Source organism: Ornithodoros turicata, chromosome 1 (genome assembly GCF_037126465.1).
Source record: "Ornithodoros turicata isolate Travis chromosome 1, ASM3712646v1, whole genome shotgun sequence".
Taxonomy (NCBI): Eukaryota; Metazoa; Arthropoda; class Arachnida; order Ixodida; family Argasidae; genus Ornithodoros; species Ornithodoros turicata.
Window position 1 is genome coordinate 139,355,682 of NC_088201.1, and position 25,564 is coordinate 139,381,245.

At 49.0% G+C, this 25,564-nt stretch overlaps 1 protein-coding gene across 4 annotated transcripts in view; it reads left to right on the forward strand.

The window, feature by feature from the left end:
• Positions 1-25,564, forward strand: part of LOC135369886 (uncharacterized) — a 127,215-nt gene that overhangs the window by 49,683 nt on the left and 51,968 nt on the right. For all 4 annotated transcript variants that reach the window (XM_064603474.1, XM_064603466.1, XM_064603482.1 and 1 more), the window contains exons 5-7: positions 15,898-15,947; positions 16,067-16,178; positions 17,831-17,938. In XM_064603474.1, coding sequence (XP_064459544.1) covers positions 15,898-15,947; positions 16,067-16,178; positions 17,831-17,938 — 270 coding nt within the window. The remainder of the gene's footprint in view (positions 1-15,897; positions 15,948-16,066; positions 16,179-17,830; positions 17,939-25,564) is intronic.

Genomic DNA, 25,564 nt, shown 5'->3' on the forward strand with positions numbered 1-25,564 from the left:
ACAGGCGACGTCGAGGCCAACGATCTTGATGGCGCGCGTCTCGACCTTGTAGGGGCCATCGTAGTTGAGGGGCCAGGGGCGGACGTACGGCGTTGCAACGTAGGAAAGCATGCCTCGAAGAGGGGGAGATCTTGAGGGACGAAGATGGGGGCAGAGGAGGACTGGCGCGGAGGTGTCAGAGCGAGCTAGCTGAAGTTGGCGCACAACGCGAGGCCGTAGACGGCAAGCTGAGGTGAGGATGGGTGAAGTGGTAGACCCAAAGTACGCCGGTAACCGAAGGGTTGTACTGTACACCAATAGGATATATGCGAAATGAAGCGTCCTCTCTTGCATGTTAGCGAAAATGCACTCGCGCCATTTTCGTTGAGGCGATCCTTGGAAAGCATATGGCTCCTCTGTTCCGCGTACAGAGGTTGCGTTGCCCGTGAGTATATTTGATTGAATAGTGGCAGCTGAAGAGGGCTTCTATTGTTTTTGTCAGTCTATGTCTAAGTGCCTCATGTACCACTGCGTTAGTAAAAGTTTGTTGTGCAGCAAGGCAGCAGCCGGCAGCATAGTGTGAACGACACTGCAAGCTTTCCGTTCTGCTTAGTAAAGAATCGTCTGAATACCACAACTTTTTGTCGTGAAAAGGACTGCGTATGTCGAAACTCTGAAGACCAAAACACAATGTTATTTAGTAATTATGAAGGTGTCACCGCACTGCTGCGCCAAGCTGTACTAGCAGAGAGGAATAAAAGGACAAAAGGGTGCGTATTCATTAATCGCTGTAACTGAGCATAGGAAGCGCCTGAAATAGTATCCTGTAGTTGAGGCTACTATCGTACCAGCCTAAAGCTTAACGAGTAAAGCCTAACATTCTCAATCATTCAGAATTAATATGCAACAACAACTTTATTTTTGGCTTTGGAGAGTGGGGAGGTTCGTCGCCACAGGCAACACTCTACCCCATTGCTGGTGGGAATGTGGGGAATAAAATAATGAGCCCCTTCACAATAACGATCGAAGTCCGATGATGTCCAGAAATGTCAGAAGAGCTTTGAGCGCAGAGCGTTGCTGGGCTGGATTAGGCCAGGGACCAAGCAATTTCGATAGGGAGAAGGGGCGAGAGTCCAGCTGACGAAGAGACTCGGAGAGTGTGGTTCGGGAAGGTTGGTAGTGGGGGCAATGAAGAAGAATATGCTCCAGATCCTCAAGAACACCACAGTGGCAGCAGGTGAGAGAGTCAACTGGTCACAAGCGGTAACGCCACTGAGCTGTAAAGGCCACATCGAGGAGCATTTGGTGGATTAATGCAGCATCTTGACGAGAGGTGTTTCCTGGCATGAGGATAGCGAGCGTTGGATCAACTCTGCTCAACATAGAGGGGGGAAGAATGTCGGTTGTCCATTGGTGGGAAGCCAGGGGTGTCACTAGGCGTCGCAGAATTGAACGGCGGTCTCCTCTCAGCAGAACAATACTGGTCTGTTTCCGATACGAGAATGCTGCTTCTGCGGCGTTGTCGGCCTGCTCGTTCCCCACGACACCACAATGGCCTGGAACCCACTGGAGAACTAGCCTGTGGCCTGCCGCGTAGATAGTGTGGTAAGCCATTAACACATCTGTGACTAGGGGTGCGCAAGGGCCTCGTATGCCGGAATTTTCAATTGCTTGAAGTGCAGATTTGGAGTCTGTGAAGACTGCGTTGTAAAATCAGCGATGTGTTGTAGAAAGAAAAGGATGGCATGGAGTTCCGAAGCTGTGGAGGAGGTTGGATGTGATAGGCGTCTTCCATGCACTACGCCTTCGGATGATATGACGAATGCTGAGGCGGACTTATTGTTTCGGGATGCGCCATCGGTAGATGGTGCCGTAAACGTAGAAAAACTTCTTGTCTACCAGAGCATGAAAATGGGCTCGGAGGACTTGAGGGGGGACCTGATCTCTTCTTTCCAAAAGGTTTGGAAGGCGTACAAAAGTGGGCGGTACCGGTAGAGACCAGGGTGATTCCGGCGGTATAGTGTCCTTAGTTATGAGGCCATTCAGAGTCTTACGTGTCCTATGCGCTACTCGATAGAAGTCGCTTTCAGGGCGGTGTCGAATTTTCCTGAGGAGCGGGTGGCGGAGAATGTGAGCACGCAAACGGAGGAAGTGCCGACGTTCACGGAGAACCTCAAACGGGAGCTCACCAGCTTCAGCCAGTACTTGCCGTGTTTCAGCCATTCTTGGAACTCCAAGGCATCGACGAAGGCTTCGACCAAACAGGGACCGAAGTGTATTTAATGAAGTTGTTGATATCCTGTGCAGAATAGAAAGGCTGTAAAGCACAGTCGCCCTCACCAATGCCGCGTGAACCGCGAGCGGGGAACGCTGATCACAGCCCCATCCTGAGCCAGAAAGATGACGAATTGCGGGGAGCCATCGCCGCACTTTAGTTTCAAGGTGTTTAACGTGTCGAGCCCAGCGCAAGTCCGAGTCGATTACCACGCCAAGGAAGCGGTGGAAGCGTACCGGCTCAAGCTTCTTTGTACCAAGCCAAAGAGGAAAATTGGCCATAGCTTTGCGCGTGAAAGGGAGCTCGACATACTTTTCGGGCGAAAGTCCAAGGTGCGTGAGGTACGTATGGATATTATTTAAAGCGAGCTGCAGGCAGCGCTGTATGGCTGGGCGTGATTTTCCTACTGTACAAAGGGCGACGTCATCTGCATACACGGAAAACGACACTTTACGAGGAATTACTGATTGTAGGCCGGCCATCACCACGTTAAAGAGTGTCGGGCTGAGAATGCTTCCTTAGGGGACTCCTTATGGAACAGGATGCTGAGGGCTTTGGCCTTGGGACATACAGACAGCGACAGTTCGGTCCGTAAGGAAGTCCTGGAGCCAGATGAAGAGCCGACCGGATACCCCAAACGAGCGCAAGACGTGCAGCGCACAAATGTGCGCTACTAAATTAACATGCAGTCTCTCATATTACTTCATCATTCTCGATCATTCAGAATTAATACGAGTATGCAGTCACTTTAGAACCGGACATTTGGCGCTCGTTTATGCATCACTGATGCAGAACCTGAGAGGCAGACCTATAATGTGATATGAGTGTTCCTGATTTGACTCTCTTGTAAAATCACTGAACTTATGGTGAATTATATCATACCCGCAGGTGAATTGTCAAGTGTGATACATTGGAATATTGTTTTGCATATGTACCTAGTGCGCTCCCTTGACGTACATCCGAACTCCAAATAAGCATGTGCACAATAATTTGCGGGCTCTACATGTGCTCTCTACTGTGTTCCAGTTTTTCGTGCACAAGGGAAAGTAAGAAAAGAAATTAGTCGAGCTAATAAGTAAGCCCGAACACGAGAATAGGACATCATCGATGAATATTTGTATTTAAATCTTATTTCTGTGTGTGTGTGTGCTGTGTGAATTGCCTCACACAGTTAAAAGGAAAATCACTTCTTGTAGTTGAACTACATATAATACCTTCCAACATATAAATCGGAAACCGAGTACTATATCGTCTAATGATATATCACAACTACCAAATGCAGCAGCACTACAACCATGGCGTGGTTCCAAGAATCTCAAAACATTAAGGAAGAGATTGCTCGTCTCAGTGCGCCAAATGGTATGAAAAACTGCTGCATCAAAATATTCCCCATTTATAAGACCTATCTCATTTATTCTTATCACCACAATAGCAGCTAAAACTAAAAAGAAGTATTGCAGAAAACAAAGTAAATGCAAATGCCGAACGTCGATGACAAACGCCATGTAAGATCTCGCTGAAAATGGAATCGACCGCAAAACTGTAGGACTATTTCTGCTGCTGAGACTAGAGTTCTGAACAGCTTGTCATTCATACATTCCGCTGAAATGTTCTTACTCCACCGAGGACTCGTGCTTCGAAAATAGCGGCGGTGGATTCCTTTTTAGCGGAACTCCCTCTAGCCGCGTTACAGCGCGTGAGAGATCTGCCCTAGCCATGGCGGTCGGGAAGGGCGCACTCGACAGATGGCGCTATATCGCATATCTCCTATTCTGCAACCGGGCAGAACACATCCGACTTGAAAGCCGAGTGGATGCCGAGTGGGTAACCCAGCTGGTCACGGAGTGTCGAGCGATGAGCGCAGATCTTAGATAGCGACGAAAACGCTGGATGAAGCAGTTCGGAGCGCAGTGGTAGGGTGTGGTGTGAAGGTGGTGGACACCGATGAGACACATGAGCTTCGTGGAAAGGGTGATCTGGAATTGGCGGCCCTGGTCGGTATTGATGCGTGCACGGCAGGAAAACTGTGTAATCCAGTTGGCAACGTAAGTGACGGCATTGGCGGTTGTGTCGGGCCAGTGTACCGCTTCTGGCCACCGAGTGTAGCAGTCAACCAGTGTGAGAGGGTAACGCTGGCCTTGACACGGGATAGGCTGACCGACGCGGTCGAAGTGCAGGTGCTGAAAGCGGGCTCGAGGCATGCGAAAATACTGAGCAGGGGCTCGTGTGCGAGGGGTAATCTTCGCCTGCTCGCAGGGGACGCATGCTCGAGCGCACTGCCGAACATCTTTGTTCATGCAGGACCACACGAACGGCGTAGTGAACAGCCGCTGCGTGGCACGGACTCCTTGGTGGCAAAGATTGTGCATTTCATGAAGTTCTTGGCGCTGGAGCGTAATACAGGAGGCAAATACGGGCGAGGGATGGTGCCGGATACGTCACACACGATGTCCGATATGGAGAAGGGCAGATTGACTTATTGAAGGCCCAGGGAGTGTGAGCCAGGGTCAGAAGGAATTGCCGCAATGCCGGATCGTGGCTTGCGCGGTGGCGTAAGAGGAAACGGTCGAACATGTCAAGGCGGGACAAGGCAGCGTTTTTGTCCACAATGGACCAATCAGCCGTCCGTGGTGAATTCAGAAATCAGTGATAGACGACGCAGGTTGGTAGGGAATAAATCTCCCGGTTGGAGCGGAAGACATATGTGAGGGGTTGTGGTCGTTGAGAATGTAAAATTGACGTCCCTCGAGAAAGTGCTTGACGTACTTGACAGAGTAATATCGGCGACGAGTTCCCACCTGAACGTGCTGTGCCCTCCTTCCGAGGACTTAAGCCCTTGAGAGAAAAAAAGCCAGGGAGCCGATGGTTGGGAGCAGAAGGTTGAAATTGCTGGAGGACAGCGTCCACGCCATTGCAAGCAGCGTCAACCATCAGTCGCGTAAGAGCAGACGGGACCGCGTGTACGGGCATGGTGGCAGAACCAATAACTGTACTGGTCTTTGAAAGCATGGAGGAAGGAAACACAAGGAGCGGCCTCTGCGATAGTTTTCCATCGGGACGAGCGGTGCCGGCTTCGCATTGCATTCTGGGATGCTCCTTTCTACCACGTGACCGCTCAAGTGACCCTCCAGACAGCATGGCACCAGCGGAGCAGACGACGCGAGCTGCAGTTGTGTCACCGTTCAGGTGGCAGTATTACGTTGAAAGCGTGCTTGCACTTTATTTCTGTGTGTTCGAATGTTTACTGTTCTATTAGAAGACCAGTCACAGTGTGCAGAACGCAAAAGAAGTACGTGGAACCGGAAACATCACGTGTGGCAACGGTTAGTTCCAACGTATGTACGTTCCTTGATTAAGTGGTAAAGAATGCCGTACTCAAAATACCATTAATCAAATTTGTACAACAACAGAAGATATTAAATGAATCTGCGGCACAGTTTGAGGTCCCAAATGGACAATTCAAGATCACTCGAACACACACGGGCGACTACACCAACTGACCGTGTACTTACGAACAAAACGCGTTCCCGTGACAGAGCTGCTTTCAGTTCAACGAGAACCACAGCTGGGACAGGAACACATTACCATACGTCGTTTCTACGATGGTGCTCACATTTTCGCAATAAATTACTTTCAAAAAGCAAAATCATACGGAGAGCAGCGCAAGAAACAAAGCCTTGCAAAACCAAAACTTTAGAGGGGATCACGTGGTGGACAGGATGCAATGGCGATTTTGACTCGAGCGACCGCTAGAGGGTGACTACGCTAGCCGCGAGCGAAGGGCCGCTCCTTGTGTTTCGTTCCTCCATGCTTGAAAGGCTTTGAGATCTAAAGGAGGAAGAGACAGGACAGATTGAGGCTTCGGGCGTGTTCTGAGAAGGTCCGTCAGAGGTTGAATGATACCGACGCAGTGGGCAAGAAGCGACGTTGTAAATTAAGCAGCCCAAAAAACTCTCGCAGCTTGCGAAGTGAAGAAGAGGGCGAGAATCGCTTAATGGCGGCCACTTTAGAGGGAAGGGGACAAACGTCTGCCAACACATGATGTCTTAGGGAGACCGATGAAGGGACGCCGAACAGGCACTGTTTGGGGTTTACGAGAAGGCCGTGTTCGTCGAGTTGCTGAAAGAACGGAGGCGGGAATCGTTCTCCTCAGGGCTCTTACTAGCGACGAGCAGGTCATCAAGTTGCGCCGACGACCGGGGGGCTGAGGACGACTTCGCCAATAAATCGTTGCAATATCCGTGCTGCATTGCGACGGCCGAACGGCATTCGCACGAGCTCGAACAATGCAAAGTGGTACCATCTTCGGGATACCTTCGTGGGCCACCGAGGTCTGATAATACGCCTTCACCAGATCGACCTTTGCTGAAAGTGTTGACACGTGCGAGACCTTCTGCAAAGTAATGGATATGTGGCTGGGAAAACAGGTCAGGGACGGTACGTGCGTTGAGGGTCCTATAGTCTCCATAAGGTCACCAATCGGCGGGGGCCTTCTTGGGCACGAGATGAAGCGGGGAAGTTCAATGGCTGGAAAATGGGCGGATGAGACCTAATTGCAACATTTGGTCGAATTCGGGGTGGGCGATTTGGAGGCGTTCGCCGAAGAGGCGCCTAGGCTGTGCGAAAAGTGGGGCACCAGTGGTCTGGATGTGATGGAGCACTGTGTGCTTTGGCAAGACAGCTAGCTTGCAGGGCTGTCTGACAGCGGGAAAGTCCGCCAGTACAGTAGCATAGCGGGACGCCGGAGGGTGTGCGAGACAGCGAAAGAATTGTCAGGGTGTCAGCCAATGTCTGGCTGCTGAGGTCGATGTCGATGCCAAAATGATCGTGGGCAGGAAAATCGGCGCCGAGAATGGGCCGCGGAACGTCCACGATCACGAAAACCCAACGGGAGATTCTTCGCAAGCCAATGTCCAGGGCGAGGAACCGCAGGCGAAAGATCGCGATGGGGGACGAATTCACGGCTTGAAGCGTGAGAAAGGGCTTGCCGTGGGCCCGGTCGGAGCGCACATGGGGAATCAGGCTGACCTCTGCTCCAGTGTCTACCAAAACCCGATGGCGCGAGATCCGGTCCGAGACACACACACACACACAAAAGGCGGATTGTGTTTGGGCCACAGTCGTAGGCCTCTGCTACCGGCTGGCCGGTGCGTTTTCCGCCCAGGAGCAGGGCTCGGTGAACTTAAGTGCCCGGTCGCCGAACCTGCATTGGTAGTGCAGACGTCAGCATGATGGGATGGGATCCGGTTGCAGGGGCGGCGGGCACGAGAAGGGGTGCGCCGCCACATCGGGCGACGGGAGAAGTCCGTGCGAAAGGCTGCAACCGCACCAGAGTGGTCGCTGATCTTAGCTTCGAACGCCAGAAGAGTGGGATCCGGCGAGCTGATAGCACCCACAGTGTTCATTCTCGAAGATGATACACCGGCGGGAGATAAGCAATCAACGATGCGGCCGGCCAACTGGGCAAGATGGTCTAAGGAAGCTTCACCAGAACCGGCGAGGACCAATCGGACTTGCTGTAGCAACCTCTGGAGAGGCACCTCGGCTGAGTGTCTTCCGAGTCTACCAGGAACTGCTGAAGCAATTGAGACGACCAGCGGTCGGCGAACTCTTCTTCAGAAAGCAGTTGGCAGATGCGTGCCTGTTCGCTACATTCGCGGATTTTGAGGTGGGGGCGAAGCAAGCAGGTAGTCGACTTGATCAGCGATTTCCATAGGGAGGGCCGAGAGGAAGTTGAGGTAGCGGGTAAGCGAAGATATAATTCTTGGAAGAGTAGAGCGCGCATCAACGTGCGAGAACCAAGCGTGAGGGTTCTCGGTCCAAAATGGCGGTAGATTGACTTCGCTGGCAGCAGCGTTCGCCAACACGGAATCCCCGACGCCGGCATCATGGATCGGGGCGAAGGTTGCTAGTGTGAGTGGCGCAGCAGGTGGACGGTCCATGCCAACGGCATCGTTCGGGTCACCAGATGTAACAAGGTCCGTCGAAGAAGATAGACAAGCCTGACTCTGAGAAGATCCGTGGTAGGTACTGCCCGAGCGGTCCGTGCACCGTGTATTTATTGGCGCAGCACTTCGTAAAGGCTGATGACCACAGCGATGGTCTGGTCGCTACAAACTAGTTGGCCACTCGCTCACCACCCATCTTGTCCTGTGGATGCTTTGACCAGTCTCGCCGTTTGCCTTGGCTTTCATTCAGTCGTGTTGGGATTGCGATTCCTGAATGACTCGTCGCGACTTCTGTTCTAACGTAGCGGCTTTCCACTAACGTAACATAACTAACGGCGTAACATCGTATCTAAATAACTGACATAACAGCGTCCCACCTCCACTGGGACATGACAGCGTCCCACTTCCACTGGTTCCTGCTGAATGTGTCCAGCGATATCGCGCACAGTGGCCAGGTTTCTCACATTTTAGCGTCTTGGCTTGTGAAGCAAACTCATCCTCCTGCTGGTACCTCCTCTGCCGAACACTTGGTTTACAAGCAGCTTCATCCACCGAGTCCATTTTCTGAAGTCTTTTTCTTGTAGAACGGCATATCTGACCTTTTGTAGGGTAATATCGGACATGATACATACGTCAAAGCCTTGGGCTACTCTATAATATGTTTTTGGCAGTCCTTGAATTGCAACAGTATCTACATCAGCATCTTCGGCAGTTTCCCTTCAAACTCCGTAACTGCTGGGAAAGGTGTTCTATGTGGTGCATGTATTCTGCTGCATTCTCTTCCTTAGTCCATTTAATCCCATTGAGCTCCCCCTTTAGAGGAATTGATCGTCTCTATTATCGTCTTCGAGTTTCTTACAAATGTCATTTCCACGCGTCTCGTTTGCGACGTAACGCGTCTCGTCTGTGCTTTCGAGAGCGACTGGACTGTGACGCCTGGTGTCCTGGTCCATTAGACATTCGCTTTCCACTGCTGACCCTTTCCCTCGAAGTATATCGCCAATTTAAAACCCCGTGTGGGGTAATTACTGATGTAAGCTTCTCTAAGGGGACGGATGACAATTACTATGCCACCTTGGTTTCTTAAAATACTGATACTTGGTCTGATATGAATTTTCGAATATGCGGCGGGCACTTCGGCAAGAGCAATTCATTCACCGCCAATAATTTTTGTGGTACGCCTACGATGGAACGTTTGTTGATATTCTCCCACGCGGGTGGCATGGCGCCGCAGTACATGCAGATGCACGTACATCTAGCAAACGCTCTCCTTTACTGTTCAACTAATGTGTCGATGTCCACACTAGTTGTCACGCTCCGGTGATGCCACCGGAGCGTGACAACTAGTCACATCCAAATCAATACAGCCGCACACTATCTGGAAGAACAGGACGGAGTAACTCGCGTTGTAGGATGTAGTTCTAAAATGGCTACTGTTAAAAAAGATGTTTTAAACTAGTAAGAAGATTGACGTTTTGTGCCAGGAAACTGCCTGAAAAGATCATTCGAGCATGTTGCTTGATCCTATCAATCCCTGGAAGGTCCCACTGCAGGTTCATTACATATTGGGAAAATAAAACTGCGTGCAGTAACAAAACTTTATTGATGAAGCAATCACCACTTACATGTCACTTCAATAGGTGAGCTGTACTGAATCTATATGCCTGACAGAGCGGAGCCCTGTGAAATTTCTTCAGCAATCTAATACACGGTATACATTGCTGAACAGGACACACTGCGCAATGTACATGCTGTTCAGAAGCAGGATCTAAGGCAGTTGAAGATGGATGCGAGGTATTGAGCAGTGGAGCATGGCTACCAGGAGTGTCTCCTGTTCCTGAGGATACATTTGCTTAAACACATATCGTGCTAAGCTATATTCTCCAATACTGATTTGAACTGCAACTACAAAGAAAGATTTTTAAACTGAATCACTTGCACATACACTTTAACGGCGGGAAACGCATATCGAAAAAGAAAAAAAAACGAAAGAGGCAAGAGTCACCTGTATCAAAATGATCTGCTTGTAGATGGCAACACATAAGATACCAGCCCGGTGAACAATGGGTGTACGCCTATGAATTTGCAGCTTGGATGATCCAACGCTCGCTTTCCGCATGCCACGAAACACCTCTCGTCAAGATGCTGCATTAATCCACCGAATGCGCCTCGATGTGGTCTTTACAGCTCAGTGGCGTTACCGCTTGAGACAATTTGGCTCTCCCACCTGCTGCGACTGTGGTGTTCTTGAGGATCTGGAGCATATTCGTCTTCATTGCCCCCACTACCAACCTTCCCGAACCACACTCTCCGAGTCTCTTCGTCAGCTGGACTCTCGCCCCTCCTCCCTATCGAAATTGCTTGGTCCCTGGCCTAATCCAGCCCAGCAACGCTCTGCGCTCAAAGTTTTCTGACATTTCTGGACACCATCGGACTTCGATCGTTATTGTGAAGGGGCTCGTTATTTTATTCCCCACATATCCACGAGCAATAAGGTAGAGTATCGCCTGTGGCGATGAACCTCCCCACTCTCCAGAGCCAAAAATAAAGTTGTTGTTGTTGCACCTTGGATATAGTCGGGACAAGCATAACTCTTTCGGCAGCGTTTGCATGCTCGGCCGACTAAATCGTGCAACGCTGCTTCGTTCGATGCCGTTTCTTCCCGCCATACGTTTGACATGAAATAAGTCGGTAAAATTTAGTCAACTGAAGACACGTGCCCAGAACGTGGCGACTTACATTGGTGTTGGACGATACACGATTGAGGCCACGAGACGCCAGACGCGAAGAGAGTGTCGGGTGTCGGTTATCCCAGTAAACGATTGGCAGTTTGCACACGGCACTACATAGGTGCACGCGCTCTTCCCCCGCGAGACTTCCGTTCGTCACACAGCGGTTATAAATCTTATCACAGCGTCGGTGTCCCACTTCGGGGTACATTACTGAAGTCGCAACCGGCATGGTCAGTCCATTGAAATTTGTCTCTTCGTGGCTTCCCTACGACTCCTTGGCACCGTCTCGTCTCTGGACTTCTACATACCATCCAGTCTTCATCGAAAGCAGATCATCATTGCTCAAACCGGCGCACGAAGTAACTGGACGACGCACCACTAATTCTGCTTGAAATTTGAACGGCCGTTATGCCGGACTTTGGCTAATCTTCAGTGGAACTCGTCTACGGGACAGCCTTACGGCTTCCATCTGATGTGTTCACCCCTCCTACTACTCCGTCCCTTGACCGGCCAACCTTCATCTGCAACCAGCGTACCGCGCTTTTCTTGCCACCTGATATGCCAGCCCGTGTCGCCGTCATTGTTTCTACCGCACTTGACTCCTCCTGTCATGTTTTTCTACGCACCGATAGGATTCGGCAGGTCATTGTGCCACCCTATTCCTGTCTCTGTTTTCTTTTGTGGATCTTTATCATCGACATCCAAGGGTGCCTGGAATCAGTTTCCATTTAACGGCACAAGCCTGCTTTTCTCACGAACACCTTGAACGAACTACGTATCTCGACATCAATATCCGACTCACAAGTTACTCAGCTCAAAACCGTTACCTGGGCTCGAATACGCACTCGCATCACTGTTTTCACACCAAACCCCTCGTCGTTCTCTCTCGTCTACTTTCCAGAGGAGATGACCCTTATGGTGAGTCCTTAGACGACGCTAATAGCGTTGTGGACCACATCTGGGAAAAGAAGCTGGTAGGTGGTGGAGCCTGAAACAAACTTTCGGTGTTCATTGGTCTGTTGTGTGGCTCTTCAGAACCGAACGCTACAATTTCAGTTTCAATGACGATGATGCATCTATCGGATCGCACGAGGCACTAGCTAGTCTACGGCAGTTCAGGTAGTTTCATGAAAATGTAATAGTCACCCTCGCAGTGTGAGCCACGGTTCTAACCAATTCCAACTTCATCCGCCAATCAAGCATTTTCCTCGCTCGACCCTGCGCCAGGCCTCCACAGTTCCCATAGGCGCAATGGTAACGTGCTCCGTGGCAAGGAGGACTGTAAAAGTGGAAAAAAATGTGCGAGTTGGTTCGCCCGCTCCTCTCAACAGATGGCGCTGAATAGCATGCGATATCACAGGCTAGGTGGCGCAAGATACCGCTCGACCCAAGGTCGAGTATCTAGCACAATATCCAATCTGTTTCCCTTCCCCTCTCCCAGTTCCTGCCATGGCGCGCGCCGCGATTTCATGATTTTGCCTTCCCTGCGCGCTGAAATGTAAGAAATGCGAGATGCATTTGTAGATTGACAAATATTTTTTATTACCAACGTACATGTCAGATACACCATCAAAAGCACAATCACAATTGTTTGCACGAAAGGATTTGCTTGTTTTCTCAAGTACACGAACACATAGCAAAGAATATCACATATGTAAATTGCGAATCAAAAACTATAATCGTGGAAGAGTGCGCTAGGGAATAGAACAATGAAATTAATCGAAAGTACACAAGTGGCAAGCAGCAATGATTTCTTGTATTACCGGGGAAAGGCTGGAAAGTATAAAGTGCGCAGAGCAACAAGTCTACACGTTTGTAAGCGCAAAACAATCCGCATGTGCAAATACTGGTTGCTCCATAAGTGATGCGTAATACTTCCAAATTTATTTTGTGGTATCGTGATGTCACATATCAAAGATCGAAGATCTCGTGTCAAGTTTGAACCCTCGCATTATTCCCTTACATTTAGTTACCATCCTCCCTATCATAAGGTGGGAGCAGCACTTCATAATGTTGACTTTGGTAGAAAACAAAGAAACACTACAAGGGGGCTAAGCAGCACAACAAGTATTCAAGGAGCGCATATTTGGTGTCACTGCGACATGTGGTATATCTAAAGTTTCTGAGCCTTTCTTGCAGCAACTGTTCGCTTGCAAGTGGACACCTTTAAAAGTTCTCAGTTTTGGAGCTGTAGATGCTACAGTAAACGAAGACGACACAACTTCAGCACAAACTGGTCTTTACATGTTCATTTATTGATTTATTCCGTCATTAAATGCAAAAATACATGTAACGGGCGGCCAAACAGCAGCACGAAGCTGCTTCACTATGGCACTACCCTTCCATCACGCGTCAATGACAGCTATTACAGGACGTTACTACAAGAGAAAGGAAAGAATACATGCACGCATACAAAACACACAACGACAAAATAAATTGAAATTGATGATCAATCGACATTAACGCGACACCAAGTTCAGCGCGACTAATTGGCCAGGAGTACGTGAATTAGCGTAACGATTACAACTAGTAACTAAATTCTCACAACAAGCATTATGCGGATTACTTACAAACTAGGAGCATAAACCTTGTACAAATAATGTTCTTAACGAAGACAATGATAAGTCATTCACATTCACCTCTTCAGCGGCAAGCTTCATTATGTGCGGGAGCGCATAGGTTAGTGACTGGCGACCGTAGTCAGTTCTAAATTTCGGAAGCTTCCATCTTGCAGTGTGTTGTGTACGATCAGCAAACGAATTAAGTGAAAAAAAAACGAAAGAAAGAAAATATTGTTATGTTTAACGGCTACAGTGTAAGCTTTCAGCAGAAAGTAATTGTACAGACTTGTTGCTTTAGTGATATTGAACGTAATAAACAAGTCTTTGGTGTGATGGTCAAAAGGAACCCCGGTAATAATTCTAACTGCACCTTTCTGCGCTATAAGTAAACTGTTGATATCACCAAAAGCTCCGGTGCCCCAGACCAACAGGCCCTAACGTAGTACCTAAAGTATTACAGAGTTGTAAATGAGTAATTTAACATTTTTCGGCAGGACAGAGCGGAGCCGGTTCATAAGTCCAATAGGTTTGGATATTTTCGACCTGATAAAAGATATATGCCTGTCCCATGACAAGTTGTCGGAGAAATGTACTCCTAGCACTTTGATTGTCTTTACAACTTTAACACGGTTTTATCGAAGAAATATATCAATGGGGAAGGACACGGGCATGTTTTTTTTATCTATAGAGTACAGCTTTGGTCTAACTAACATTAACGTTTGCAAGAGTCCAGAATTTTATTTCTTCAAGAGCTGTATTTTGCTTTATCTACGAGTTTCAGAGGCTTTGAAACTTCATCTGGTAGAAAATACATGTAAAAAACATATATATATATATTGAGGTTTTAAAACGATGCTTTTAGTTAGCCTGCGATATCAGTCACATACAAGTACACCGCCAAGTACACACATAATGCAGGAACAGCGTCTTGTTTACGTACATAGACTTTCCCATTTCGTGACCAAACTTGTGAGAGTTTACCTTCTCTCTTTTTGGCCAACGCAAAGCCAAGAACTTTTTTAAGGTTAGGAGAGAGATGGTCATTCACAAAAATTGCCGTGTTGGCTGAGAAGCCCAGATCGGAGGCAGTCAATCGACGCTTTTTTGCTTTTTCAAGCACTAGATCACGCTTTCGTCGGGAATTGTAGTGAATAATGAGATTTTCATTCGGTATGGAAAATGGGTGACATTTATCGATATTCGAATCAGTGATCGACACACCAATGGCGTCACCGATTCGCGACAGAACACTTGAGATGTCGGTTTGTGCATCCAGCGGTATACCTTTAACCTCGATATTTTTGTTCCATTCAATGTTCCAACTCACAATGGCCAATTGAGTATCTGAATGATGAGTGAAACAGGGGGCCATAGCACATGCCATGGTGACGGAGGTCCTGTAACAAATCGAAGAATTCTGCCGAAAGCAATTCAAATCATTGCGTACATGTTCTGAGAATCAGCGATTGGCTATATTTTGAGTTTAGGCACCAGCATACCTACCTTGCAGAACCAGCATACCTACCAAAGAACGGAGCCGACGGTCTGCACTCGCAAAGATGGGCGAGCGTTTCCACGTAGATTTTCTGTTGCTCCGGCGAACTGATCTTCGGTGAAGTGTACGCAGCATAGCCTGTGTTCGCCAGCTTTGGACAAGTTCGCGAACGTTTCGCCAGAAAACACATTGAATTCATATCACAGCCAATTTCAAAAGTGCACAAACAGCGCCAAACAAATGCGCTTGACGGTGTGAGAAACATACGTACCTCTCGTCATCGTCGGTTGGGAAGTGGGAAAGCGAAATTCCGGGAGTTTTGTTGCACCGCTTCGCGGCGCGGTAACGGCCCATGGGCTTCCACGCCACATTCCACAAAGACTTCAATAAGCAGCAAACAGCAAAAGGCACGAAAAACCACAAAAACTCCGCCAGCGAGGCACAAATGCACCGCACAGACGAGCCGGAGACCGGATGTGTTTCCGGAAGAGCCGGTTCCGAACGGTGTTAAATTCCTTACATCTGCGTGTGTTTTCTCGAGCAGCGACTGCGACGCAATTGATTCAATGCATTGTTGTTGCGGCGAAATCACAAAACTATTTCATGTACCAAACTAGATTGGTTTCGAACTAGGTGTCGCTGCCGTAAAAAAAACGACCTATTTGCCCCCTGGGGACATTCGCCTGAACGTCGAAGGTGAGGGGCCCTGCCTGCGCTGTACTAACCTTACTGAAATCACCGGTCATCTTCGAAATGCAGATCCTGTGCAAAATACGCCTTTTATAACAGGTTAACCCGTCCTTCTGACCTCGATACGCCGCCACTTGACCGTAATTGAGGTGTGCGAATTCCGTGGTTAAAACTTCGTTGGCACCTTTATAAACATATTACTCTCTCCATATCACAGGAGGAAAGTATTCACAAATGAAGGCAACCAAAAGAGCTATCGTTCACAAGGTAGGAAATATGAAAATAGTAAGCATTGTGCTGCTATTGATATAACGACATCAGATTTTTCACATTAGCGCACGTTGGTTATAGACATTAAGAATATGAACTTTCTTTTCTCATTCAAGGTCTCACATGGGAGAAAGGAATATGCAACGCCAACAGGAAGTTTGTTATTGTTAGCGACATAGGCAAGCGTTTCAGTGCCTTGCCCAACGCTGCGTTCCAGCTTGCTCGCCTGTGAGTAAACCACATTAGCTCTACTTAAAATACTTCAGAAAACCAGAGGCACATAACGAGGTCTTAGCTAACCCTGATTCAAAACACGACTATCTCCTCATCTGTTGAGAATCACGCAAGTACACCTGTTGTTGTTGTTGTTGTTTTTAGTTTCGTGTTAGCGCCGCTGAGCGACTACACCTTTTGTGACACCTTGCATTGATAACAGTGCTAACAAAAAGCTTGCTCTCCGCCCCCTTCTCATCAGAAATGAGAACGTGCAATTCTGCGCAGTAGTTGAGCTTCAACATCTTATGGAGTGAAAGTTTACATTGAGTGTGCAATCCGCTCACGCACCTTAAACCTTCTGTGTCAATATGTCGCTGTAGTCGTGCTATTTTCTTTGGTGCTGTACTGCAGCATTAGTTGCTAGAAACTAGCTCGGCACTACGCTGCTTTTCTGAGGACGATAATACCTCGATAAGCCTGAGGAGCTATGGAACGGTGGCAGCTCTCTAAGGTGTGGAAAAGGGAGAAATAGAGCGGATGGACACAAAATAACCAATGGCAGTCTGTACGGACCAGTGCGTGGTACACTTTGAGGAGTTGTAATATTTACTCGTATTTATCATTTATTTATCTCCTACACACAAGTACCCATGATGCACGGTCAGTAGGAATAACTAGTAAAGGTGCCAGCACCACAGAAAGGAATTACACGAACACACATATGAAAACAAGTAAGCATAGACACGACTTAAGCTGGAAATTTCACATATACAGACACAGGTAAAAATATAGATACTATAGATATACGGAGGTTCCAACTATGTACCCTCGTACCTTCTTGCGTGGACAATTGATGCGTCTTAGCCCAGATGGCAAAGTGTTCAAGATTTTGGGATCATAGCAAGCACTCTCAGGGCGATATAGCATATGATCATCTCTTCTATTGTTCCGGTGGCATTGCTGGAAAACAGAGCTACTGAGAGGCACATTCTTAATACGTATGGAACGGATCATCTGCTGCTCACGCTATCGGACAAGATCAGGAAAGGGCAAAACATTTTGCGTAACACGTTGTTCAGCTGAAGAAACACGGCTATTAAAAAAGTTATAAACCTCAAAGATATTTGCTTCAGCTTAAAGAAACGATCGAGATATGTTCGATACGTGTTGGCCCAAGACAAGAAGAAACTTAGTAAATTAATGACACTCCGGAGGAGACTATCCAGACTGTTGAGTTTAACGGTGGGATAAAACGGCAGTCTGTTTAACGATGTGCACTGTTCCGACATGTGGAACGGAGAGTGCTAAACGAGACTGTAACTGTACTAAACTATAACTGTGCTGTAACGGGACTGTAACTCTGGACGGGCTAAACTGTAAACGAAGAGGACTGGGACTGGGCTTAGGAAGGGGGAAAGTGCAGATTACTCGTGTATTGCACAAAGAAAGGTATCTCTTGTTCCCTCACCTTAGTTTCTTTGAGGCATGAAACACACAATGAGAGAAAGAAAGAAAGCCACGATACTCGGTCACGACACGGCCACGCCGCTGGTGCAGGACAATTCGTGAAAGGCCTAAGGCAGTGACTGCGTATTGGAACGCATATATACTTTCTTTTGTGTATTTGGATAATATTGTGCAGTATACAATTTTCTGCTTTCCAGACTCGGCGCACCAACGGCCTGCACACCGGACCATTATTTGCTGCAGGGGAACTCTATGCTATTTAATCTTTCGCCTTGTGTTATGAGCAATATTAAAAATCATCTCACGTGAGTACCACATTACTTCCCGCCACTTATGAAGAGTGCGCACACTCGTATTCAGTTTGAGGTTGTTCGGGTAATAATTTTACAGTTGACATTAGTGATATCTAACACGTAATTTCAGGAAATCAACAGCGATAGGAGGGTACAGGGTACTGACTCACAGACCACCAGGGGTGGGCAGCAAATGTAATATTTTGTATTATAATATAAACATATAATACTTCCTACAAATTAGTATAATAATGTCAATTACTGTGCTTCGATTCTGATACGTTACCCACCACGGTCCTTCAATGCTCCTGGTCGTAACTCTGTGGGAGACGTTGTTCTAGGCCGACGAGATACCGCCAGGGCGGCGCTTTCGATGCTAGGGGTGCGGCTCCAACCGGCTCATAGCTGTTGCGGCCGGTATTTCTCGCACGACGTCCGTGAAATAATCATTAGAGAACTGATGTTCTGAGGCTGGAACAACATAGGAAGGACAATTACATACAAAGCCTCAATTTGCCTAATAAATTAACGATGAAAGATGGAAGTCACTAAAAAGATTAGCCAGCTGTAGGACTCAAACCCACATCTTCTGGATTACCGGACCAGAGCTCTAAAAATTGAGCTAAGCTAACACACCTCCCCAGCGACTTCCAAGGGTGCGTCATTTGAAGGGACAAATCAACCACTCTCTCTCACTCATCCCCCTTTCACTCTTACATTTCTCTCACTCATACACACAATCATACGACGGGATCGACGCTAGCGGCAACTGTTGAACATGAGCGAACTGATGTTCTGAGGCTCGAACAACATAGAAAGGACAAATACATACAAAGCCTCAATTTGCCTAAGAAATTAACGATGAAAGATGGAAGTCACTAAAAAGGTTAGCCAGCTGTAGGACTCGAACCCACATCTTCTGGATTACCGGACCAGAGCTCTAAAAATTGAGCTAAGCTAATACCCCTGTCACACGGGTATTTTCGATCCTGCTCGACCGAACCTGCTTGAACCAAATGCAGATCGGATGGTGCTACACGGCCGCTTCCAAGCAGGATCGAACTTTGATCCTGCTTCACTCAAGACAGTTCCCATAACAGGATTGAGAATTTCAAGACGGCTCCACGGCCGCCATTTGCATCCCCGACCCCGGTGAACTGTCATAACTTAAGACGGACATGCGCGCGAAGCTACAAATGATGCTTACATCGGTATACCATCAAGCCACTAATATCGCTGTTATATAGGAAACGCGAAATTAAGGAGTTCCGTTTATTCATTTGCCTATATTCTCGACACCGTCAACCATTCAATGCGCATTGAAAGTGGCCGTGTGGCAGCGTCAAAACTCGAGCGTGCTCGGGAAGTTCGATGCAGATCGGATTCGAGAAGGATCGAAATGCCCGTGTGACAGGGGTATTACACACCTCCCCAGCGACTTCCAAGGGTGCGTCATTTGAAGGGACAAATCAACCACTCTCTCTCACTCATCCCCCCTTTCACTCTTACATTTTTCTCACTCATACACACAATCATACGACGGGATCGACGCTAGCGGCAACTGTTGAACATGAGCGAACTGATGTTCTGAGGCTCGAACAACATAGAAAGGACAAATACATACAAAGCCTCAATTTGCCCAAGAATTAACGATGAAAGATGGAGGTCACTGAAACAGTTAGCCAGCTGTAGGACTCGAACCCACATCTTCTGGATTACCGGTCCAGGGCTCTACCCCAGTGCCAATCCAGTCAAGTGTATAAGGGGAAAAAATTAGCAGGAGCTCTTTGGCTGCACGTATAGCATATGTTTGTAAGTCAAACGTCGCCATGCCAGTACTGGACAGCTGTGTCGGCCTTCTTGGGCCTCATCAGCAGTACGCAGACAGGCAACGTTTGAGCAGATGGCGTCAGAAGGTCACGTGGCACGTGATGCCTCGAGTCACGATATCCTAAGACACCTCTGAAAGCCCAGTGCAACGTCAGTTAAGTGTATAAGGGGAAAAAATTAGCAGGAGCTCTTTGGCCGCACGTATAGCATATGTTTGTAAGTCAAACGTCGCCATGCCAGTACAGGACAGCTGTTTCGGACTTCTTGGGCCTCACCAGCAGTACTCAGACAGGCAACGTTTGAGCGGATGGCCGCAGAAAGTCACGTGGCACGTGATGCCTCACGTCAGGGTGTCCTAAGACACATCTGAAAGCCCAGTGCAAACCCAGTCAAGTGTGTAAGTCAAACGTCGCCATGCCATTACTGGACAGCTGTTTCGACCTTCTTGGGCCTCATCAGCAGCACGCAGACAGGCAACGTTTGAGCGGATGGGTCAGAAGGTCAAGTGGCACGTGTTGCCTCTCGTCAGGGTGTCCTAAGACACCTCTGGATGCCCAGTGCAAAGTCAGTTAAGTGTATAAGGGGGAAAAAATTAGCAGGAGCTCTTTGGCCGCACGTATAGCATATGTTTGCAAGTCAAATGTCGCCATGCCAGTACAGGACAGCTGTTTCGGACTTCTTGGGCCTCACCAGCTGTACTCAGACAGGCAACGTTTGATCGGCCGCAGAAGGTCACGTGGCACGTGATGCCTCACGTCAGGGTGTCCTAAGACACATCTGAAAGCCCAGTACAAAGCCAGTTAAGTGTATAAGGGGAAAAAATTAGCAGGAGCTCTTTGGCCGCACGTATAGCATATGTTTGTAAGTCAAACGTCGCCATGCCAGTACAGGACAGCTGTTTCGGACTTCTTGGGCCTCATCAGCAATACTCAGACAGGCAACGTTTGAGCGGATGGCCGCAGAAAGTCACGTGGCACGTGATGCCTCACGTCAGGGTGTCCTAAGACACATCTGAAAGCCCAGTGCAAACCCAGTCAAGTGTGTAAGTCAAATGTCGCCATGCCAGTACATGACAGCTGTTTCGGACTTCTTGGGCCTCACCAGCTGTACTCAGACAGGCAACGTTTGATCGGCCGCAGAAGGTCACGTGGCACGTGATGCCTCACGTCAGGGTGTCCTAAGACACATCTGAAAGCCCAGTACAAAGCCAGTTAAGTGTATAAGGGGAAAAAATTAGCAGGAGCTCTTTGGCCGCACGTATAGCATATGTTTGTAAGTCAAACGTCGCCATGCCAGTACAGGACAGCTGTTTCGGACTTCTTGGGCCTCACCGGCAGTACTGAGACAGGCAACGTTTGAGCGGATGGCCGCAGAAAGTCACGTGGCACGTGATGCCTCACGTCAGGGTGTCCTAAGACACATCTGAAAGCCCAGTGCAAACCCAGTCAAGTGTGTAAGTCAAACGTCGCCATGCCATTACTGGACAGCTGTTTCGACCTTCTTGGGCCTCATCAGCAGCACGCAGACAGGCAACGTTTGAGCAGATGGGTCAGAAGGTCAAGTGGCACGTGTTGCCTCTCGTCAGGGTGTCCTAAGACACCTCTGGATGCCCAGTGCAAAGTCAGTTAAGTGTATAAGGGGGAAAAAATTAGCAGGAGCTCTTTGGCCGCACGTATAGCATATGTTTGCAAGTCAAACGTCGCCATGCCAGTACAGGACAGCTGTTTCGGACTTCTTGGGCCTCACCAGCTGTACTCAGACAGGCAACGTTTGATCGGCCGCAGAAGGTCACGTGGCACGTGATGCCTCACGTCAGGGTGTCCTAAGACACATCTGAAAGCCCAGTACAAAGCCAGTTAAGTGTATAAGGGGAAAAAATTAGCAGGAGCTCTTTGGCCGCACGTATAGCATATGTTTGTAAGTCAAACGTCGCCATGCCAGTACAGGACAGCTGTTTCGGACTTCTTGGGCCTCATCAGCAATACTCAGACAGGCAACGTTTGAGCGGATGGCCGCAGAAAGTCACGTGGCACGTGATGCCTCACGTCAGGGTGTCCTAAGACACATCTGAAAGCCCAGTGCAAACCCAGTCAAGTGTGTAAGTCTAACGTCGCCATGCCATTACTGGACAGCTGTTTCGACCTTCTTGGGCCTCATCAGCAGCACGCAGACAGGCAACGTTTGAGCGGATGGGTCAGAAGGTCACGTGGCACGTGTTGCCTCTCGTCAGGGTGTCCTAAGACACCTCTGGATGCCCAGTGCAAAGTCAGTTAAGTGTATAAGGGGGAAAAAATTAGCAGGAGCTCTTTGGCAGCACGTATAGCATATGTTTGTAAGTCAAACGTCGCCATGCCAGTACAGGACAGCTGTTTCGGACTTCTTGGGCCTCACCGGCAGTACTGAGACAGGCAACGTTTGAGCGGATGGCCGCAGAAAGTCACGTGGCACGTGATGCCTCACGTCAGGGTGTCCTAAGACACATCTGAAAGCCCAGTGCAAACCCAGTCAAGTGTGTAAGTCAAACGTCGCCATGCCATTACTGGACAGCTGTTTCGACCTTCTTGGGCCTCATCAGCAGCACGCAGACAGGCAACGTTTGAGCGGATGGGTCAGAAGGTCAAGTGGCACGTGTTGCCTCTCGTCAGGGTGTCCTAAGACACCTCTGGATGCCCAGTGCAAAGTCAGTTAAGTGTATAAGGGGGAAAAAATTAGCAGGAGCTCTTTGGCCGCACGTATAGCATATGTTTGCAAGTCAAACGTCGCCATGCCAGTACAGGACAGCTGTTTCGGACTTCTTGGGCCTCACCAGCTGTACTCAGACAGGCAACGTTTGATCGGCCGCAGAAGGTCACGTGGCACGTGATGCCTCACGTCAGGGTGTCCTAAGACACATCTGAAAGCCCAGTACAAAGCCAGTTAAGTGTATAAGGGGAAAAAAATTAGCAGGAGCTCTTTGGCCGCACGTATAGCATATGTTTGTAAGTCAAACGTCGCCATGCCAGTACAGGACAGCTGTTTCGGACTTCTTGGGCCTCATCAGCAATACTCAGACAGGCAACGTTTGAGCGGATGGCCGCAGAAAGTCACGTGGCACGTGATGCCTCACGTCAGGGTGTCCTAAGACACATCTGAAAGCCCAGTGCAAACCCAGTCAAGTGTGTAAGTCAAACGTCGCCATGCCATTACTGGACAGCTGTTTCGACCTTCTTGGGCCTCATCAGCAGCACGCAGACAGGCAACGTTTGAGCGGATGGGTCAGAAGGTCACGTGTTGCCTCTCGTCAGGGTGTCCTAAGACACCTCTGGATGCCCAGTGCAAAGTCAGTTAAGTGTATAAGGGGGAAAAAATTAGCAGGAGCTCTTTGGCAGCACGTATAGCATATGTTTGTAAGTCAAACGTCGCCATGCCAGTACAGGACAGCTGTTTCGGACTTCTTGGGCCTCACCAGCAGTACTCAGACAGGCAACGTTTGAGCGGATGGCCGCAGAAAGTCACGTGGCACGTGATGCCTCACGTCAGGGTGTCCTAAGACACATCTGAAAGCCCAGTGCAAACCCAGTCAAGTGTGTAAGTCAAACGTCGCCATGCCATTACTGGACAGCTGTTTCGACCTTCTTGGGCCTCATCAGCAGCACGCAGACAGGCAACGTTTGAGCGGATGGGTCAGAAGGTCACGTGGCACGTGTTGCCTCTCGTCAGGGTGTCCTAAGACACCTCTGGATGCCCAGTGCAAAGTCAGTTAAGTGTATAAGGGGGAAAAAATTAGCAGGAGCTCTTTGGCAGCACGTATAGCATATGTTTGTAAGTCAAACGTCGCCATGCCAGTACAGGACAGCTGTTTCGGACTTCTTGGGCCTCACCGGCGGTACTGAGACAGGCAACGTTTGAGCGGATGGCCGCAGAAAGTCACGTGGCACGTGATGCCTCACGTCAGGGTGTCCTAAGACACATCTGAAAGCCCAGTGCAAACCCAGTCAAGTGTGTAAGTCAAACGTCGCCATGCCATTACTGGACAGCTGTTTCGACCTTCTTGGGCCTCATCAGCAGCACGCAGACAGGCAACGTTTGAGCGGATGGGTCAGAAGGTCACGTGGCACGTGTTGCCTCTCGTCAGGGTGTCCTAAGACACCTCTGGATGCCCAGTGCAAAGTCAGTTAAGTGTATAAGGGGGAAAAAATTAGCAGGAGCTCTTTGGCAGCACGTATAGCATATGTTTGTAAGTCAAACGTCGCCATGCCAGTACAGGACAGCTGTTTCGGACTTCTTGGGCCTCACCGGCAGTACTGAGACAGGCAACGTTTGAGCGGATGGCCGCAGAAAGTCACGTGGCACGTGATGCCTCACGTCAGGGTGTCCTAAGACACATCTGAAAGCCCAGTGCAAACCCAGTCAAGTGTGTAAGTCAAACGTCGCCATGCCATTACTGGACAGCTGTTTCGACCTTCTTGGGCCTCATCAGCAGCACGCAGACAGGCAACGTTTGAGCAGATGGGTCAGAAGGTCAAGTGGCACGTGTTGCCTCTCGTCAGGGTGTCCTAAGACAGCTCTGGATGCCCAGTGCAAAGTCAGTTAAGTGTATAAGGGGGAAAAAATTAGCAGGAGCTCTTTGGCCGCACGTATAGCATATGTTTGCAAGTCAAACGTCGCCATGCCAGTACAGGACAGCTGTTTCGGACTTCTTGGGCCTCACCAGCTGTACTCAGACAGGCAACGTTTGATCGGCCGCAGAAGGTCACGTGGCACGTGATGCCTCACGTCAGGGTGTCCTAAGACACATCTGAAAGCCCAGTACAAAGCCAGTTAAGTGTATAAGGGGAAAAAATTAGCAGGAGCTCTTTGGCCGCACGTATAGCATATGTTTGTAAGTCAAACGTCGCCATGCCAGTACAGGACAGCTGTTTCGGACTTCTTGGGCCTCATCAGCAATACTCAGACAGGCAACGTTTGAGCGGATGGCCGCAGAAAGTCACGTGGCACGTGATGCCTCACGTCAGGGTGTCCTAAGACACATCTGAAAGCCCAGTGCAAACCCAGTCAAGTGTGTAAGTCTAACGTCGCCATGCCATTACTGGACAGCTGTTTCGACCTTCTTGGGCCTCATCAGCAGCACGCAGACAGGCAACGTTTGAGCGGATGGGTCAGAAGGTCACGTGGCACGTGTTGCCTCTCGTCAGGGTGTCCTAAGACACCTCTGGATGCCCAGTGCAAAGTCAGTTAAGTGTATAAGGGGGAAAAAATTAGCAGGAGCTCTTTGGCAGCACGTATAGCATATGTTTGTAAGTCAAACGTCGCCATGCCAGTACAGGACAGCTGTTTCGGACTTCTTGGGCCTCACCGGCAGTACTGAGACAGGCAACGTTTGAGCGGATGACCGCAGAAAGTCACGTGGCACGTGATGCCTCACGTCAGGGTGTCCTAAGACACATCTGAAAGTCCAGTGCAAACCCAGTCAAGTGTGTAAGTCAAACGTCGCCATGCCATTACTGGACAGCTGTTTCGACCTTCTTGGGCCTCATCAGCAGCACGCAGACAGGCAACGTTTGAGCGGATGGGTCAGAAGGTCAAGTGGCACGTGTTGCCTCTCGTCAGGGTGTCCTAAGACACCTCTGGATGCCCAGTGCAAAGTCAGTTAAGTGTATAAGGGGGAAAAAATTAGCAGGAGCTCTTTGGCCGCACGTATAGCATATGTTTGCAAGTCAAACGTCGCCATGCCAGTACTGGACAGCTGTTTCGGACTTCTTGGGCCTCACCAGCTGTACTCAGACAGGCAACGTTTGATCGGCCGCAGAAGGTCACGTGGCACGTGAT